At 44.0% G+C, this 19,195-nt stretch overlaps 1 protein-coding gene across 3 annotated transcripts; it reads left to right on the forward strand.

Annotated features, from left to right (window-relative positions):
* Positions 1–47: 47 nt before the first annotated feature.
* On the forward strand, positions 48–18,974 carry Lias (lipoic acid synthetase). 3 transcript variants are annotated; one of them, NM_024471.5, is made up of 11 exons: positions 48–224; positions 771–940; positions 2,492–2,585; positions 3,916–3,996; positions 6,154–6,310; positions 6,382–6,439; positions 8,398–8,526; positions 11,162–11,307; positions 12,719–12,789; positions 13,881–13,992; positions 17,286–18,974. In NM_024471.5, the coding sequence occupies exons 1-11, from the start codon at positions 180–182 to the stop codon at positions 17,342–17,344; spliced, it is 1,122 nt and encodes a 373-aa protein (NP_077791.1). In that variant the 5' UTR covers positions 48–179; the 3' UTR covers positions 17,345–18,974. The 3 variants fall into 3 exon arrangements, with proteins under 3 accessions (NP_077791.1, NP_001297541.1, XP_030110773.1); NM_001310612.1 differs by having other exon boundaries at positions 886–940; XM_030254913.1 differs by lacking the exons at positions 2,492–2,585; positions 6,154–6,310; positions 6,382–6,439 and having other exon boundaries at positions 58–224; positions 17,286–18,918.
* Positions 18,975–19,195: the final 221 nt, after the last annotated feature.

The raw sequence follows: 19,195 nt of genomic DNA on the forward strand, positions 1-19,195 counted from the left end.
GCGTCACGACCCGAGCGACGGCTTTAAGGCGGAACTACTCGATTGCCGAGCTAGTCGAGTCGCGCCGGTCGGCGACGACGTATCGCGTCATGACTCAAGCGACGAGTTGTTGGACGCGTCCGGTGCCGGGGGTGCTGTTCCCTCGATCCCTTGACACTCCTGAGACCTAAAAGAGGGGGATGGCTCTACGCTGCTGGGATACAGCTCGCAGCCTGGGGTCCCGGGTGAGCGGCGGGAACGCCATTGCTTATCCTAAGTTCAAAACTAGGGAAATTGTTCCAGATATCCTTTTTTTAAAAGCCCCGACAGCTGTGGCATATCTTAATTATTGCAAACTTGTTGACAACATATTTTAGTACCTGTTTTAGGAATAGAAGACATGAAAACGTGGCATGTTAAGTCACCCACTAAGGTTTTCTAACCTATATTTAGCGGTTAACTTTGATCTGCGTCCCACTTTTTTCCCCCATTTGTCATGGCTGAGCGTGCATCAGGGTCTCTGTAATCTAGGCTGGCCTGAAACTAAATTCTTAGACCAAAGACGACTCCTCACTCTGCCTCCTCTGAGAGCTGCATTACGTGTTTGAGCCGCCGTGACTTACGGTTCTTTCACCTTGAGTCTTTTTCAGGTTCTGATCTACGTAGTTTGAGCTCTTAAATCGTTTTACATAATTTCTGAATCAATTTCTTTAGCTTTGGTATTATAATGGGTTAAAACTAAATTATTTCAGAGTCTACTGAGTGAATGTTGTACTGAACCCTTTTTGTAGATATTTGGAAGATATGCGTTCACGGTTAGAGCATTAAGTTCTTTGCCAGATAAGAAAAAGGAATTTTTGCATAATGGACCAGACCTTCAAGATTTTGTATCTGGTGATCTTGCAGACAAGAGTACATGGGATGAATATAAAGGAAACTTAAAGCGCCAGAAAGGAGAAAGGTAATTGAACATTAGATTCCACTTTGACTTTGTGCATTGTTTGGTTTTGTTTGTTTGTTTGTTTGTTTTGGTTTTGATTTTTTGAGACAGGGTTTCTCTGTGTAGCCCTGGCTGTCCTGGAACTCACTCTGTAGACCAGGCTGGCCTCGAACTCAGAAATCCACCTGCCTCTGCCTCCCAAGTGCTGGGATTAAAGATGCACTGCCTGGCATTGTGCTTTTTTTTTTTTTTTTTTTTTTTTTTTTTTCTTTTTTAATCAAGCCTTGTAGGTTTTTCTGTACCCTTTGGCCATTTCTTCATCCTTTCCAAAATGACCATTTTATGCTGCCATATCCCATTTTATATCTAGCATCTAATTGAGAAAGTATAGGTTTTTCTCTTGATAGTTATTTTATTTATTTGGGTTTTTGGAGATGGTTTCCCTATGTAGCCCTAACTGCCCTAGACTTCTCTCTGTAGACCAAGCTGGCCTCAAACTCAGAGATCCATTTTCCTCTTCCTCCTGAGTGCTGCAATTAAAAGTGTGCACAACCACCACCTGGCTTACTTTATTGATTTATGCCTTCATATAGTTTTAATTGTTAATGGGTATTGATCATCTAACTTACTCTTTTGTTTGTTTGTTTGAGATGGGGACTCACTATTTGTTCTTGGCTAACCTGGAACTCTCTATGTAGGCCAGACTGGCCTCAAACTCAGAACTGAGATCCGCCTGCCTCTGCCTCCCAGGTGCTGGGATTAAAGGTGTGCACCTCCACATCCGGCTCAAACTTGTTTGCATGTAGCCTATGATTCCTTTATCTTAATTGTTTTTTAATGACGTAAGGTTGCCTGGCAGGCAGAAGGCTCTGGATGCCAGATTCCTAGCAACACAGTAAACAAATAATAACAGAAGACTGGTGTACAGCGTAGTCTTCAAAAATGCTTATCAAACAGCTTCTAGATCAGAAGTGGATAGTCAAGGAAAATCAAAGATATAGCTTGCTTTCCAAAGGGTAGGCCTGTCTTTTTTGTTGTTGTTGTTGTTGTTGTTTTCATTTCTTGGTTTCTTTTAAATCAGGGTTTCATCTATATAGTCTGGGCTAGCCTTGAAATCACTGTGTAGTTAGATTTGACCTTGAACTCCTGTTCCTCCTACAGCATCACAGATGTGAACCACTGAAACCAGCAAACGGTCTGCCTTTATTAATGACTAGAATTTAGAATGCAGGATAAATGGTGTGCAGTTGGGTTCCTTGCTTGCCCTGAGTTTACTATAGTAATTTGTAGCATTCATAGGGAAGAGTATGCTCAAACCCGAATCCGTCCTTTAGTTAGAACAGGATAGCAATGTACGTTTGAGGGTCGGTATAAGCATCACACCCCTTAGACTCCGGTATCAGGGTTTCCTAAAGCATCTTAAGCAGACCTGAATTTGCGTCTTTGTTCTAATCACTATGATGGAGTTGAGTTAGTTCAGAAACACAGAAAAGGCTATGCTGGGAAACTGCTAGAGCAAGGTGCGTGCTTTCCACTGGTTGGTAATGGACCGCTCTCTCTGGCTTTCCCTAGGCTAAGACTACCTCCATGGCTAAAGACAAAGATACCCATGGGTAAAAACTACAATAAACTGAAAAATACATTGCGGAATTTAAGTCTCCACACAGTAAGTGGCCAGTGTATTTCCTCTTCGTTTTACCCAATGCCTATACTGTTTCTCTATATTTGTAAAGGATTTTTTTTTTTTAAATATAGTCTCATGAGGTAGCATAGGCTGGTCTGGGACAAACTGTATAGGTCTGTTTGTCCTCAATCTTGTGATTCTCCTGCCCTAACTTCCTGGGTGCTTGGATTTTAAAATGGGTGGTGCCAGATGAGACCAAAAAGAAATGATTGATGAGAATATAAAGTTTAGCAAGGAAAGCAGATGAGGATGAAAAGTGAAGTGTTATCAACAGTAATAAAAGCGTACATAGACGTGTAGGGGCCGGGAGTGTATCCCAGTGGTGTCCTAGTGTGTGTAAAACCAAGTCGAATTTTCCTACAAGAAAAACAGTGGTTACATTTCTTTTGCACTCTTTGGAGACATAGGCAGTGGATAATGGCAGTGGTTAAGAGCACATGGCTGGGGCTGGAGAGATGGCTCAGTGGTTAAGAGCACTGACAAGTCCTGAGTTCAAATCCCAGCAACCACATGGTGCCTCATAACCATCCGTAATGAGATATGACGCCCTCTTCTGGTGCATCGGGAGACAGCTACAGTGTACTTAAATATAATAATAAACAAATCTTTAAAAAAAAAAAAAAAAGCACAGGGCTGCTCTTCCAGAGACGCTAGGTTTGATTCCCAGCGCGCATGCGGTAGCTCATAGCCATCTCTAGTTATAGAGTGAAACCAACTCTAGTTTCAGGGGATCTAGCATTCTCTCCTGTTTTGACACAAGGCATGCATGTGGTTCATAGATATACACACAGTCAAGAAACCTATACACAGAAAATTAGAATAAAAATAATCTTTTTCTTTCTCTCTCTGTCTTTTTTTGTTTTTTTGTTTTTGTTTTTGTTTTTCAAGGCAGAGTTTCTTTGCATAGCCCTGGTTGTCCTGGAACTCACTATGTAGATCAGGTTGGCCTCCTACATATCTGCCTGCTTCTGCCTCCCAAGTGTTGGCACTAAAATCATGCACCACCACCACCCAGCTAATAAAAGTAATCTTTTTTTTAAGGATTTATTTATTTATTATATGTGAGTACACTGTAGCTGTCTTCAGACACTCCAGAAGAGGGTATTAGACCTCATTGAGCCACCATGTGGTTGCTGGGATTTGAACTCAGGACCTTCAGAAGAGCAGTCGGTGCTCTTAACCACTGAGCCATCTATCCAGCCCTAATAAAAGTAATCTTAAGAAGAAAAAACAAGAACATTTAAAATACCTAGTACTTCATTATTGGTAGATGGGTCCTTTCAACCTGATGTATCGTTTCCCCCTTTCACAGGTGTGTGAGGAAGCCCGGTGCCCCAACATTGGAGAGTGTTGGGGAGGTGGGGAATATGCCACAGCCACAGCCACGATCATGGTAAGGCAACCTGGTCTCTACCGCTTAGTTCAGGCATGGTACAGAGATGTCGATGCCCTCCTCCTACGAACGTGTACTGTGAACATCCAGTGAGACTCTTACCACATTTATGAAATGTTTATAAATTCACAAAGAGAGAACCTGGCCGTCTTGACACTCGTTGTGACTTCACTCTCTCTGAATTAATCTGTTATTGGTTCTTCCACATATTAGTATCTGATGTCGAACTCTTTGGCGCCTTAGGGTATATGTTTGCATTAACGTTTGGAAATATTTTTCGTACTTATTTGCTTTGTGTATTTTTTTTTCTGTCTCATCTGTTTAACAAGTGGTACTTCCCTCGTAACTCCATGCAGATCTGCATGTTCATCTTTCAGTTGAATATATTTTCAGGCTCGGCCAGATGGCTCGATGGGTAAAGTCACGTGCCATCAAGCCCGGTCACCCGAGTCACCCACAGGACCCACCGGTGAAGGAGAAAACTGTCTCCCATATGCCATTCTCTGATGTCCTGGCGTGCTCACACACATACATACCCGTACCCATAAAATAAATAAAAATGTCATTTAAAAACAAGTATATTCTCAGCTGGGTAGTGGTGGCACACACCCTTAATCCCAGTACTCGGGAGGCAGAGGCAGGCGGATTTCTTGAGCTTGAGGCTAGCTTGGTCTACAGAGTGAGTTTCAGGATAGTCAGGGCTACACGGAGGAACCCTGTCTCAAAAAAACAAAAAACAAAACAAAAAAAAAAAAACACCAAAAAAACCAAAACAAAACTTTTAAAAATCATTTCTTGTTGATTAGAGTTGTGAGGAATCTTTACAAACTATGAGTAACTTGTAAAGAAACAATAACAGCAGACGACTGATACCTCTGGTTAGAGGCTAGAACTTTGGCCTCTCCACAAACTCTACCTTGCGATCCCATTATTTCATTTTATTTCTACTTTGTTTGAAACAGGATTTCTTTACTAGCCCTGGGTGGCCTGGAACTCACTCTGTAGACCAGGCTAGCCTTATATTCAGAGATCTGCCTGCTTCTGCCTACCAAGTGCTAGGATTAAAGGTGTGCGCCACCACCACCCAGCTGAATTATTCTTAATTTTGTGTAAGTGCAGGTGCATGTATAGGCTTACCTGGCGTGGGTGCTGGGAGCTGAACGTGGGTCTTCTGAAAGAACTCTTAAACACTAAGCTATCTCCCATTTAAATTCTGAGACTGAGTCGCACTGTGGTACCCAGGCTGACCTTGAACTCACGATCTTCTTGCCTCAACTTCTCAGGTGCTAGGATTACAGGCATGCATCAACACACTTGACTTTAAGTTGAAATTCTGTTGTTGTTGATGATGATGATGGCGATGATGATGCTTGTGTACATGTGGAGATGTGTGGAGGTCAGAGAACAGCTTGGTGGAGTCTGTTCTTCCTGCCTTTACATGGGGTCTGGGAATCAAACTCAGGTCATTTGCTTGGCAAGTGCTTTTCCCCACTAGCCATCTTGCTGACCCCTTAAATTATAAAATTATCTGTTCCCTCTTGGTCCCACCCCCTCCAGTCCTCTTAACACTTACTTGAGTGTATCCTTTCTTTTTCCACATCTGTATTTCTTTTTGTTTGTTTGTTTATTGTTTGGGTTTTGGTTTTTCGAGGCAGGGTTTCTCTGTGTAGCCCTGGCTGTCCTGGAACTCACTCTGTAGACCAGGCTGGCCTCGAACTCAGAGATCCACCTGCCTCTGCCTCCCAAGTGTTGGGATTAAAGGCATGCGCCACCAAGCCCGGCCACATCTGTATTTCTTAACCAGATATCATTTAATATCATTTAATCATGAATGTTTTGGATTTCCTTTTTTTAAAAAGATTTATTTATTTATTTATTTTTATGTATATGAGTACACTATCTCTGTCTTCAGACAAACCAGAAGAGGGCATTGGATCTCATTATAGATGGTTGTGAGCCACCATGTGGTTGCTGAGAATTGAACTCAGGACCTCTGGAAGAGAAACCAGTGCCCTTAACCTCTGAGCCATCTCTCCAGCCCTTTGGATTTCTTATACACAGAACCAGTCTGATTACATTCTTTGCCATATATTTTTGGCATTGTATTCTTGGGGGTCATCTGCCTACTTGATACAAATTGTGACATCTCTATTCTAGTTGATGGGGGACACATGCACAAGAGGTTGCAGATTTTGTTCCGTTAAGACCGCAAGAAATCCCCCTCCATTGGATGCCAATGAGCCCGACAATACGGCCAAAGCAATTGCAGAGTGGGGTCTGGATTATGTTGTCCTGACGTCGGTGGATCGAGATGGTTAGTAGTGTGTCACTGTGGCTTTAGCTAAGTTGTGGCACGGCTTGAACAGTAGCTTCTTTTCCTTCTAGATGTGGCCGACGGGGGAGCTGAGCACATCGCCAAGACCGTGTCATGCTTGAAGGAAAGGTACTTGTCTCACATTTGTTGATGTAAATCTTGAGCGCTCTCTCTCTCTCTCTCTCTCTCTCTCCCTCTCCCTCCCTCCCTCTCCCTCCCTCCCTCCCTCCCTCCTTCTTTCCCTTTCCTTTTTTTCCTCTGTCTTCTTTTTTGGAGACAGAGTCTATGTAACCCTGGCTGTCCTGAAACTCACTACATGGCCTATGAACTCACAGAGAAACACCTACCTTCTGTCTCCCAAATTCTGAGATTAAAGATGCACCTCCACATCCCACCCAGCCCTGAGTTTTAGTAAGTTACTACTTAAGAGTGGTTAGTTGAGGATACAGCTTTGTGGTAGAATACTTGCCTGTTCAAGACCCTAGGTTTGATGCTTACCCCCTCCCTCCACGCACACAGAAAACTAAGCGTTTAAGAACATGCAGTGCTGAGCTGGGCGGTGGTGGCGCACGCCTTTAACCCCAGCACTCAGGAGGCAGAGGCAGGTAGATCTCTAAATTCAAGGCCAGCCTGGTCTATAGAGTTCAAGACAGGCAGGGCTATGCAGAGAAACTCTGTCTGGGAAATAAAGACAAAGAAACCATGTACTGCTATTACAGAAGGCCTGGCTTCACTTCCCGGTTCCGACAGCCATCCTAACTGCACAGGGGATCCAGCACCCACTTCTGGCCCCTGTGGGCACTGGGCATACACTGAATGCATAGACACACACGTGCAGGTAAAACACACAGAAAGTGGAAATAAATATATCTCTAGAAGAATAAAAAGCCTAAAGTCATATGAGATAAACACCATCATTGTAAAATACGTGTCTGGACAGTTTTCATCTTTATCTCTCTTACCTGCCAATTTTATTCACAGTCTACGTTAAAAAAATTTTTTTAAATCCCATTCATTTAAAAAACATTAAAAAGGAACAAAGTTTAATAGATTGGTGGCACATGCCTTTAATCCCAGAGTTCAAGAGCAGAGACAGGAAGATCTCTTGAGTTTAAGGCCAGCCTGGTCTACATAGCAAACTCCAGGCCAGCCAGGGCTACACAGTGAGACTCTGGCTCTAAAGACAAAAGGAGCTAAATCGTTTCTGGAACCTGGTGCTAGTGTAGGGTCTAGTGAGATAACACATAGTTTTCCACTTATACCCCAGGGGTTTTGTTTGTTTGTTTGTTTTGTTACGGTTCAAAAATATATTTTGTATTTTTCAGTTCATAAAATTTCTTTCACAAGCCACTAATGCATGTCATGTGGGATTTTGAAAAAGTCAGTTTCAGAGTCACACACTGTGATCTTTGAGCATCTTCCGTTCCCAAGGAGACGTGTAGTCTTTCCTATATTCTCAGGGAGCAGCTGCACGCTGCCTTTGGGTTTGCAAACAGCTCCGTGACCTAGTTCATAGTACAGAGCTTCACTGGATAAACACAGCCACCATGGAAACCAGAAGATTAATGTTTGGTTGGTAATTCATTGAAAAAACAAAAAATAAAACTCATGATTCAGCAAACTCAGAAACAGCTTTTAAAGCTGAGAGCGTGGTGAGGTTTGCCTAGGGGCGGTGAGGGGGACGGTGTCTGATGAATTACTGAGGAGAGCAAAGTTGAAGAAGGTGGCATTGTGACCACAGAAGAGACATCCCAATCTGCTTTCCAAACAGGAAAATAATAAGGATAGTAATTATGTTTTATATTTTGGTTCCTTTAAGTGATTTTGTTTTTTAATCATCTGCTCCAATTGGGATTAAAGGTCAGTTTCTACTGTTGTGTCTGCAGGTAGACATCCTGGTCATGGTGTGCATACACTGCACTCTTCTGAGGGTTTTCATGGAGTGGCTCACCTAGGGCCTTTCTGTGTCCGAGCCTTCCTTACAAGGTCCAAGGGTTGCGGAAGTACTGCAGCCAATGGTGACGGTCTGTGTGGGTGACAGACCTGCCAGCTCTTGTCCTCAGTTTAATGCTTACCTTTCCTCCTAGGAATCCAAAAATCCTCGTGGAATGCCTCACCCCAGACTTCCGAGGTGATCTGAGAGCAGTGGAGAAGGTGGCTCTGTCTGGATTAGATGTGTATGCACACAATGTGGAGACTGTCCCCGAGTTACAGAGGTGACTGCCCGTCAGTGGGTCCCAGTGCTGTGACCTCCCACCTCACAGCTGCTCCTTCCTGTCCCCGCTTCTTCTGCTCCTTTCATTCAGTTCTTGCTTCACAAATTAGTAGAAAATCAGGAATGCTGCCAAGAGTGAGTGGCCAAGGGCTAGAGAGATTGCTCAGGAACTAAGAGCACACGTGCTTGTGCAGAGTTCCGGGCATCTCTGAAGGCAGCATCACTGCACGTGCATTGAATTGTGTTTTTCCCCCACAGAATACTTATGAAATGGAAAATGATATAACAGAAAAATCACTGTGTTAAATCTTCTAAAAAGTAGACAGGGTAGCTGTCGGTGACACTGCCCTATTATCCCAGAGCTTAGAAGACTGAGGCAGGAGATCAAAAGTTTGGGAACCAGCCTGGGCTATATATACCTTTTCTTTAAAAAAAAGCCCAGAGTGATACTGTACGCCTTTAATCCCAGCACACAGGAGGCAGAAGCAGGTGGGTTTCTTGAGTTTAAGGCCAGCCTATCCTACAATTCAAGGCCAGACAGCTACATACATGCCTGTCTCAAAACAAACCCCAAAACAATCACCCCCCCCACATACATGCACACAAAACACTAGTATGCTCTAGTCTTCCTATTAATCTTAGTTGTTAGGAATTATGAAGAACTGTTATTCTACATAAAGAGTATATTCAGATTTCAGAAAAATTAAGAGTATTTTAGCTGCAGACAGATTAATATTTTCCTTTAACTTTATTGTGGATTTGGCTGTGATTTAATTAGCTACTCTTCACTGTTCTGTGTCTCAAATCTACAAGAAGTTACAGTGAATGGTACCAAGCACATTACTCCTGGATTGTAAGCATTCCAGAGCACAGCGTTAATCCAGAGGAGAAATATTTTGTCAGAAATGATTCTGGGCTGACTAAAGGACTCAGTGGGTGAGCTGTGTGTTGGTGAGCCAGATGACATGAGTTCAATCCCTGGAGCCCACGTGGTGGAAGAGAACTAATTTCAGCAAAGCTGTCCTTGGTGTCCACAGGTACCATTGTGAGTGTTTGCACACATGCACGCGCGCATACACACACACACACACACACACACACACACACACACACACACACACACGGTATCTTGCTAAGTGCACCCCGCTGCCATCCTAGCCCAGCACACATGTACACCCATGTACAAGTCATGAGGTTGAGGGGAGAGGGTTGCAAGTTCAAGGCCAACAACATGGATAGCATTACTGTCTCAGAAAGTATCAGTTTTCTATACTGTCAGTTTTATAACATTTTTAAATTGCTGTGTTTTAACTTGCATTTGTATGTGTGAATGTGTGCATGTGTGCAAGGACACAGACATCTATGTACAAGTCAAAGACAGCTTATTGGTTGTTGGCTTTTTCCTTGTATATGGGTGTGTTGCCTGTGTATTGTGCACATGCAGAGCCTCTGGAAGCCAGAGGCCAGAGGATGATGTCAGTCCCCTGGGACTAGTTGTTAGCCCCTTGTGGTACTGGAACTTGAACCTGAATCCTCTGGAATAGCAGCCAGTTTTCTGAACTACTGACCCATCTCTTCAAACCTCTGCCTTTTATTTAAATTAAAACAAACAAACAAAAATCCAGCACACAAGGCTGCATTAGAATTCAGCCAAGTGCTGATCTTACCTGAGTTTCTGCCAGCCCGTTGCCTTTCTTCTCATTTAAGCCATAGTGCTTTGGCCACTGTTGAAGGGTAGCACCCAGCCTGTTCCAACCCTGTGGCCATATCGCCAGCAGTGGGTGCCAGTCTCCCTGGTTTCACTTAGAAACCTTATCCAGCCAGTGAAAATCCCAGAATGCTTTTCCTCTGAGCCTGCAGTGCTATTACTTGCCAGTAGAGGGCAGGCCAACCTGCAGGAAAGACATGCTCATAAAAGTTTCAAAGTGGATGTTCCCTCCTTGGAGGTTTGTCTTGTCTTCTGCCAGGTTTCTTTTCTTGCTAGAGGTCATTATAATTTTGAGTTTCAGAATTCTAATTTCTCAATGTATAAACCAAGTGATTTTTTTTTTTCTTTTCGAGACAGGGTTTCTCTGTATAGCCCTGGCTGTCCTGGAACTCACTTTGTAGACCAGGCTGGCCTGGAACTCAGACATTCTCCTGTCTCTGCCTCCCAAGTGCTGGGATTAAAGGCGTGCGCCACCACGCCCGGCAACCAAGTGATTTCTAGTCTGGTTTTCGCTGTCTCAAGACTTGGGAGGCCTAAAGAGTTGACAGACCCAGGAAGCCCGGGGAAGAGCGGTTTTCTTTTCCATGTTAATAAACTTTGTGCACAGATGTACCACTAACACATATGCTCAGTGAACCGTATACTCTAGAGCAGTGGCTCTCAACCTCCCTAATGCTGAGACCCTTTAATACAGTCCCTCGTGTTGTGGGGACCACTGGCTATACTATAGTCTTTGTGGCTGTCACACAGTGTGGTTTTGCTACTGTTATGAATAGTCATGTAAACACTGGCGTTTCTGATGGTCTGAGGCACCCTGTGAAAGGCTAAGCAGCTTCTTCTAGAATGTGCTTTCTGAGCTTCCAGCTGCTTGCACAACAGTGCAGTTGGTTGAACTTGTTTTGTCACTGAGAGCCACCCTGTTTTCCAGGAAAGTTCGTGATCCCCGGGCCAATTTTGACCAGTCTCTTCGTGTACTGAGACATGCCAAGGAGGTCCAGCCTGATGTTGTTTCCAAAACATCGATAATGCTGGGCCTTGGTGAGACAGACGAGCAAGTCTATGCCACACTGAAAGGTAAAGAAGCTGAAAACAAAACCCTCCCCATTTCCCTGAGTGGTAGCAGGAGCTCCATTCTAAAGAGACTGTTAGCTTATGCCTCCTCCATGGTCATCAGTGCCGATGGCCCTGAGAACAGAGCACCTGCTGCAGGTGCAGGCCAGTAGGAGCACCGCTGCCTGCATGTCCACCTGCTGCAGGTGCAGGCGGTGGGAGCACCCTTGCCTCCATGTTCAGAACCAGAAAGGACATGGGCACAAACGGCAATATGTGCGGGAAGGGAGCCTTCCTAGGTCATGGAATGTGTGCATTTAGCCCTCTTCATCTTCACCTGTTCAGTGAAAACAGGATTTCATCCGCTCTTCTCTTTCTGCCTCCAGATGGTTTGAGAGGCAGTTAGGTACCAGGCATTGGTGGGTAAGGAAGATGCTGAAGCCATGGCTATAGCTTAGAGGTAGGCACTTGCCTACCAAGTACAACCAACAGAGAAGGACTCTGGTATGCCAGAGGCTAAGCCACACTCTGAGAACACATCCTGCTCACCGAGGAAAGTCCTAGTACAGCATGTTTGGCTCAGATAAATGCTTTTGCCCCAGAACCGTAGTTCCTTTGCCTTTTCTTTCCATTCAGGTAGAGTTGGAGTTGTTAAGAAAACACTTTAGGGCTCATGAGATGGCTCAGCTGTTAAGGCTAGGCTCACGCCGGGCGTGGTGGCGCACACCTTTAATCCCAGCACTCGAGAGGCAGAGGCAGGCGGATTTCTGAGTTCGAGGCCAGCCTGGTCTACAAAGTGAGTTCCAGGACAGCCAGGGCTACACAGAGTAACCCTGTCTCGAAAAACCAAAACAAATAAACAAAAAGAATCCCCCACCCCCTGGAAAAAAGGCTAGGCTCACAGCCAAGAAAATAAGAGTTCAGTTCCTAGCAACCATGGCTGTCTCTCCAGCCATCAATAAAAAAGAAAAGAAAAAGAAAAAGAAAAAAATATTTGAATGAAGGCTTAAGTATGGGGATTAAGAGAGACAGTAAAGGATTGTCAGGCTTGGCCGTGGCTTCTCAAGAGTCCTCTCCCTTCGCCTTTTATGCCTAACAGACTTCCTGCTCCAAATCCTCTCCTCCTATTTTAGCTTTTATTTGATACCATTAAATGCACTTATCTGTTTTTTTTTTCCCCCCTCTGAACCTCTTGCGCCACCAGGTCCAGCCTTATATTTTCCCTGTCTCCCAGTTTCACACTCCTGTGGTAATCATTGCTGTGTTTCCAATTCTCATTGGAATCCATGGCTCGATGTTTTTGAATGAATGGGTTTCTCCCATCTTGTATTGCCTATAACTGTGACAACCCACAGCATGCAAGTCCCCCTTACAGTACACCTGTAATTGTAACTGAACGCCTGCTAAGTGGAAGCTTTGCTTTTTCCCCTTTCAGCTCTCCGTGCGGCCGACGTGGACTGTTTAACTCTAGGGCAGTACATGCAGCCAACGAAGCGCCACCTTAAGGTACAAATGTCTGAGTTGCCAAATATTTTCTTAGTAATTTGAAGTAAGTCTTTATTGTCCACAGGTAGAAATTAGAAACCATTAGCTTTGTAGGATAATGTCTGTGTGTTTGTAGAAGTTTCCGTCTTATTGCTGCATAGAGCAGCAACGCTGGTACTTACTGTTACACAAACTGTCCGAGAGTTGAGAGGTGGGAGATAGTACTTCCTGCATTTGGTGGTCCTGTGACTTGGTTACAGTTGCCTGAGAGACAAAGCTGACTTAAGAGAAGGAAGGCAGTTTTCTGTTTCTATGATGGAGCGTTTATTTACTGGAGACTATTGTGTGGAGTAGTATCGTGTGCTGTAGTGAGCTCGGGCTGTGGTTCCGTGGTAGAGCCTAGCATGTGTGAGGCCCAGGGTCAACCCCTATACTGCCAAACAAAGAAAAGTAAAATATGCCAGGATTAGTGCTAAACATAACATACAAGCTGAGTTGGTCTCTCCTCAGGCAACTTATACGAGGTCTTGGAGTGACATTAACGTGCTTGCAGACTGAGGTCAGGTCCCAGAACACACTTTTTCCCCCTTAAGTCAGGAATGGTGGAGTATGCTTATACTCCCAGCACAGGGGAGACGAAAACAGGTAGATTCCTGGGGCTCACTTGCCGGCCAGCCTGATCTACTTAGAGTCCCAAGCCACTGGGGGGCCTTGTAGCAAAAGAAGGTGAGGAGTACCCGAGGAGCGGCTTCCAAGGTTGTCTCTGGCCTGTACACATGTGCGTGAGCACCGACAAAAGTGTGCATGCACACACATGCATATGTGCACACACATACAGACTCTTATAGGCACAACCAGTTCTGGCTTCTACTGTTAATAAATGAAGAACAAATATAAATGCTCTATATTCTTGTTTTCTTTACCCTTTGGAAAAGCTAATGTAGTAAAAGTGTTCTCCTTCCTCTCTAATTCCTCTGTGGTTATGCTCTAATAGAACCCAACACATAATCCAACAAAGGTGGGGGTCTGGGTACTACATGGGTATAGACTTATATAGAATCAAAATCACTAAGAATTCTGGAGTCTGGTCTAAAGTGATTATTTACATCAAGGTTGAAGAATATGTTACTCCTGAGAAGTTCAAATACTGGGAAAAAGTAGGGAATGAACTTGGATTTCTCTATACGGCAAGTGGTCCTTTGGTGCGATCTTCATATAAAGCAGGTAAGCTGACTGCAGGGGGTGGCTCTGTTCAGTCCATTAACTCCCACAGCCGTGCCCATCCCAAAGCTCCAGCCAACGCTCTAAAGCAAGTTACAATGGCTGTGGTTGTCTCTTACCAGGGGGATTAAAAAGAGGTCTTCCTTTCCTAGAAGGTCTCTCATAGCTTTGCTCCACAGGGTCATACTAAAAGGCTTCTCTTTAGCTTCATTTGTTTCTCATACACATCCTCGCTGTTCTCGATATCTCAGCCATATGACAAGAACACACACCATTCGCGTAGTTGGTTATTCCATGTGTGACTTTCAGTAGCGGATCTCCCAGAAACAGAGCATAGCCCATGTGATACAGTTTTCATTTGACAGTGGTGCCTGCTGCATCTCCATGTGCATCAAAAGCATTGCTTCTTGCACAGTTAATCTCCTTGTTGATCCCCTAGACATAAAAGGGAAAACTGAAATCATTTTATCCCTAAACAACTTTCTAGTGGTTTTACTAACTTATTTTTTACTTTTTTTTAAGACTTATTTACTTATCTCATGTAAGTAAGTACATTGTCACTGTCTTCAGACCAGAAGAAGGCATCAGATCCCGTTACAGATGGTTGTGAGCCACCATGTGGTTGCTGGGATTTGAACTCAGGACCTCTGGAAGATCAGTCAGTGCTCTTAACCACTGAGCCATCTCTGCAGCCCCTATTTTTTACTTTTGATATGTAGCTCTTGCTTTGGTAAGCTGACTGAGCTCATTTTGAAAGTATAGACATTTTCCAAGGGGTTAAAAACTCATTTGGAGCTAGGAATGTACTTCAGTGATAGAGCTCATCCAAGCATGCTTTAGGCGCCAGGTTCAGTTCTCAGCAGCACAGGAAGAGAGTAGGAAAGAAGCCGGGTAGTCAGGCTGCGGGGCCAGCATTTGGGAGGATGAAGAGGAAGCTGTTCCTCCCGTTCGTTAACTAGGGTCATCCATTGGGATTGGTAAACTAGGTGTTTAGGATATGTACAAAATATGTTAATTTATTAATGGTCATCTAAGGGATTTCTGTGTGCACTGAGATCTGAATCACAGATACAAGTTAGAATAAAAAAAAAAAAAAAAAAAAGAACCTTTTTTGTTGTTCATGATACTCAGTGTGCCTGTCAGGGAGGGAATCTGAGAGCAGGGCATGGCGGTTGTGCTCGAGTGTCCTAGCAGGTGGGAGGGGGAGGTCAGGTCGTCCTCAAGGCCAGCGTGGGCTCCAGGAGACTCTTGTTTTAAAGAAAAACAAACAAAAACCAAAAAAAAACCCAAAAACACGATAAGAAAATAAATTTAAGATATTCTCACGAACAGTTTATCCTAGTTATAAAAGCCAATAATTTGAACTCTATGCTATTTCTTAAATAGTAATAAAAGAAAGCATGAAGTTGGAGTGTATGGGAGGAGTTAGGGGGCAGAGTAGAGAAGAATATGATCAAAATATGTATTCATGTCTGAGATTCTTTTTTTTAAAAAAGATTTATTTATTTATTTATTTATTTTATGTATGTGAGTACACTGTAGCTGAACAGATGGTTGTGAGCCTTCATGTGGTTGTTGGGAATTGAATTTTTAGGACCTCTGCTTGATCTGGTCAACCCTGCTCACTCCGGTCTCCACTCTCTCAGTCTCTGCTCACTCTGGCCCAAAGATTTATTTATTACTATACATAAGTACACTGTAGCTGTCTTCAGACGTGCCAGAAGAAGGCATTAGATCTCATTACAGGTGGTTGTGAGCCACTATGTGGTTGCTGGGATTTGAATTCAGGACCTTCGGGAGAGCAATCAGTGCTCTTACCCACTGAGCCATCTTGCCAGCCCTAAGATTCTGAAAATTAATAAAAATTACAAGAATTTGGTTCAGCATTGACTAACAGGCTGTGAATTAGAAGTAAGAGTTAAGCAGAATGGCTGGCAGGTTGGAATACATACAATACATACATACATATAATATATACATAAAATACATGCATATATATATACATGCATACATATACATACATACATACATACACATACATACATACATACATACATACATACATACATAGGCTAGAACCAGTATTAGCTTCTAGAAATGGGTACCTAGAGTAGTATTTATTTTGTTTTTTGTCTTTTCTTTTTTGTGGTGGGTGGTTTTTAATTTCTTTGTTTATTTGTTTAGAGACACAGTCTCACTGTATAGTCTTTGCTGACCTGGAACTCATCATTTAGGTCAGACTGGCCTCAAACTCACAGAGATCTGCCTGCTTGTGCCTGCCTGTGCCTACCTCCAAGGTCTGGGATTAAAGGTGTGGACAGGCATGTACGGCATAACGTGATATTTAAAAGGAAATTTCCAACATTTATAAGGAAATGAATTATGATCTTTTAGTGCTTTTAAAGTCACTACTAAGAGAGAGAATGTTGGTGTAAAGAGCATTGGGGCCCAGATGGTGGGCTCCAGTCTGGTGACCTTTGTTCTGTGTCCACCAGATTTAGGCGAAGGACTGAGCAGTACAGACTAGATGCTCAGGATCTTCGGTAATCATATCGGATGATGGTGGCGCTCTGATTGTATTTGTAAGGTGACAGAGGAGCTGATCCAACTCCTCATGAAATGAAGCCTGTGGGGCCACTCTGCTGCGGGAAGCCTGCGCTCATCTGAAGCTGCACTGAATGGAGCCTAATGGGCTGGAAGGGCGTGTACGCCTCAGCACAGGAGCTCAGGCTCCAGCACAGGCAACAAAAGCTCATCAGGGAAGCAGAGCTTGTTTCCCTGGAGGGCGAGGGAGTAAGAGATTCCATCAGATGAGCGCTCCGCTGCAGGGAGGGCCGCTTTCTAAGCATCAGCTCCAGGCTAAAGATGGTGGAACTGCTCTCATGTCAGTGAAGAGGAATAGTCAGCCTTCACCACAGTGAGGCAAGCACGCAGAACCAGACCCACGGGCTCAGTGGGCCGTCTTGCAGAACATTTGGGTACTGGAAGGAATAATAGCTGAGAGTGTAGAGATGAAACAATCCCTATGGTCCCTGAGCAGGCCTGTGCTGTTACAGAGCGAGAAAGGGCAGGGGAGATGTGGTAATACATTACAATCTCAAAAAACAAGAAATTAAACCAAAATCACTGGGGAAATGCCAAAGATAAGGAGTACTTAGACATAGATAGAAGTACTACAGCCTTTGAAATCTGAGATGAGGGAAGTGCCTGTGTTCTGTGTGAGGGCGGGATTCTGAAACAGCAGCTTGTGGCTGGCTTTAGGGTGATATTCATGCATTTTTATTTTTCCTAAATAGGTGAATTTTTCCTGAAAAATCTAGTGGCTAGAAGAAAAACAAAAGCTTCTAAAGTGTAGCCAAGCCCTTCAAGATCACAGGAGTGTTGCGATTTTGCTTCCAGTTGGTGTGAGGATGGTGTCACCCTGTCAGGATTCCTGTGAGTGCAAGGCAGCACCGTTCTGAAGGGTCTGATGGCTGATCGAAGCGGAATGGTGTATACCTGTAATTCCACCCAGGAAAAAAAAAAGGAAAAGAAAAAGAGAAAAGAAGAAAGAAAAGAAGCCTATAACCCTGTAAACGACACACATTTAGTGATAATTCATGGACTTCTTGCTGGCCTTTGTCCTCATCCTTGTCAGTGATGACTTGATCACAGAACAGCTTGGAACGGCTTGCTGTTGCCATTGTAATTCAAGTCTATGAACATTTAGAAGATCTTATAAATTACAGTAACCCATGTGAAATTTCTTTTCTTAAAAAGATTTATTTTTATTTGCGTGTGTGTATGTGTGTGTGTGTGTGTGTGTTAGTGTGTTAGAGGAACACATGCGCACACACACATATGGACTCCGTGACACATAATAATCTTTGTAAGTCAGCCCCAGTGTGGAGTTGGGAAGGCTCACGAGCTCCCAATAATGTCAGTAGCTGAGGAGGGGAGGCGGTCTTCTTTAAGGGTGTGGCCTTTGTGTGACCCATGCTCTAGAGCAGTGGCTCTCAGCCTTTCTCACGCTGAGGCCCTTTAATACGGTTCCTAAAGTATGGTGACCCCAGCCATCAAATTAGCTTTGTTGCTACTTCATTACCGTGATTTTGCTACTGTTCATGAGTTGTAAGTGTGTGATACCCAGGGTATTGTGACCCTTACCCTCCCGCTAGGGTCGAGCCTTTGTGGTCCTTATGGACACTTCCTCTTGTAGTCATTACATACCCATGCACTCTGCTGTCCACAAATGTCGTAAAGCCTCTGGGCCACTGCTGGCTCCTTCCTACTCTTGTTTTATTGAATTACACAGCCCCTACTGGTACCTCTTGCTACTCTTAATTATAGTGGGTTCCTTACAAAAAGAACATACCTGTGTGCACAGGATAAGACATGATGGTACACACTTTGAACCTCAGCAGTTGTGTGGAAGATTGCAGTGAGTTGAAGGCCAGCCTGGGTCAAAGCCCTTTATTATCTGTCCTTCCAAACTGGATGTGGACTTTTTGTTGTTTGTTGAGACAGGGTCTCATGCAGCCCAGGCTACTCAGACTGGCTGTGTGGTAGAGGATGACCCCTGATGTCCTGGCTCTGTCCCTAAGTGCTGTGATCACAGGCCTGCAACACTAGCTGGCAAGGAGTACACTCTCACACCAGTACTTGGAGGCAATGGAGAAGATCACAGTATTCCAGGCCAGTCTAGACTGTGCAGCAAAGTCACCCAAAGTCACCTTCCTTACCTGCCTCAAGCAATCTTCTGTTCCTCATGTTCCTCCTGAACTCCAGACCAAACCCAGCCTTTATTTTCCTGTCTGTTGTGTGGGCTATGAGACAGGGTCTCACAGTGTAGCAAAGGTTATCACAGAACTCAGTTCTGTAGTCAGGGCTGTCCTGGAACTCCTGGCATCTGCCTGCTCTGCCTCACATTACAGGGAGAAAGCCACTCCACTCTGCCTCCTGCCTCTTTTTGTTGTTGCTAAATTTTAAAATAAGATCTACTTTTTAAAATTATTTGTATGTGTGTTATCTTACATAATTACTTGTGTGTGGGTGCCCGTGTAGGGCAGAAGCACTGGTCCAAGCAAGCCGCATCCCTGGCTCCCTAACCTTTATCCTAAGTACTGATTTATGATTTACATGGAATCCGTTATCCACACTACCTACTTTACAATATAGCCACATAAAGTTTCCTTTGTAAGACGCAGAGTAAACAAAGACAGGATTC

This window comes from Mus musculus, chromosome 5, assembly GCF_000001635.26.
Source record: "Mus musculus strain C57BL/6J chromosome 5, GRCm38.p6 C57BL/6J".
Lineage (NCBI taxonomy): Eukaryota > Metazoa > Chordata > Mammalia > Rodentia > Muridae > Mus > Mus musculus.

What these genes read in the sequence shown, in the direction of transcription:
- Lias (NM_024471.5), top strand. Translation starts at nt 180, where the DNA reads ATGGCTCTACGCTGCTGGGATACAGCTCGCAGCCTGGGGTCCCGG. An exon ending in CTCGCAGCCTGGGGTCCCGG is followed by an intron (nt 225 to 770) that starts GTGAGCGGCGGG and finishes CCCTTTTTGTAG; the next exon opens with ATATTTGGAAGATATGCGTT. An exon ending in ACTGTCCCCGAGTTACAGAG is followed by an intron (nt 8,527 to 11,161) that starts GTGACTGCCCGT and finishes CCTGTTTTCCAG; the next exon opens with GAAAGTTCGTGATCCCCGGG.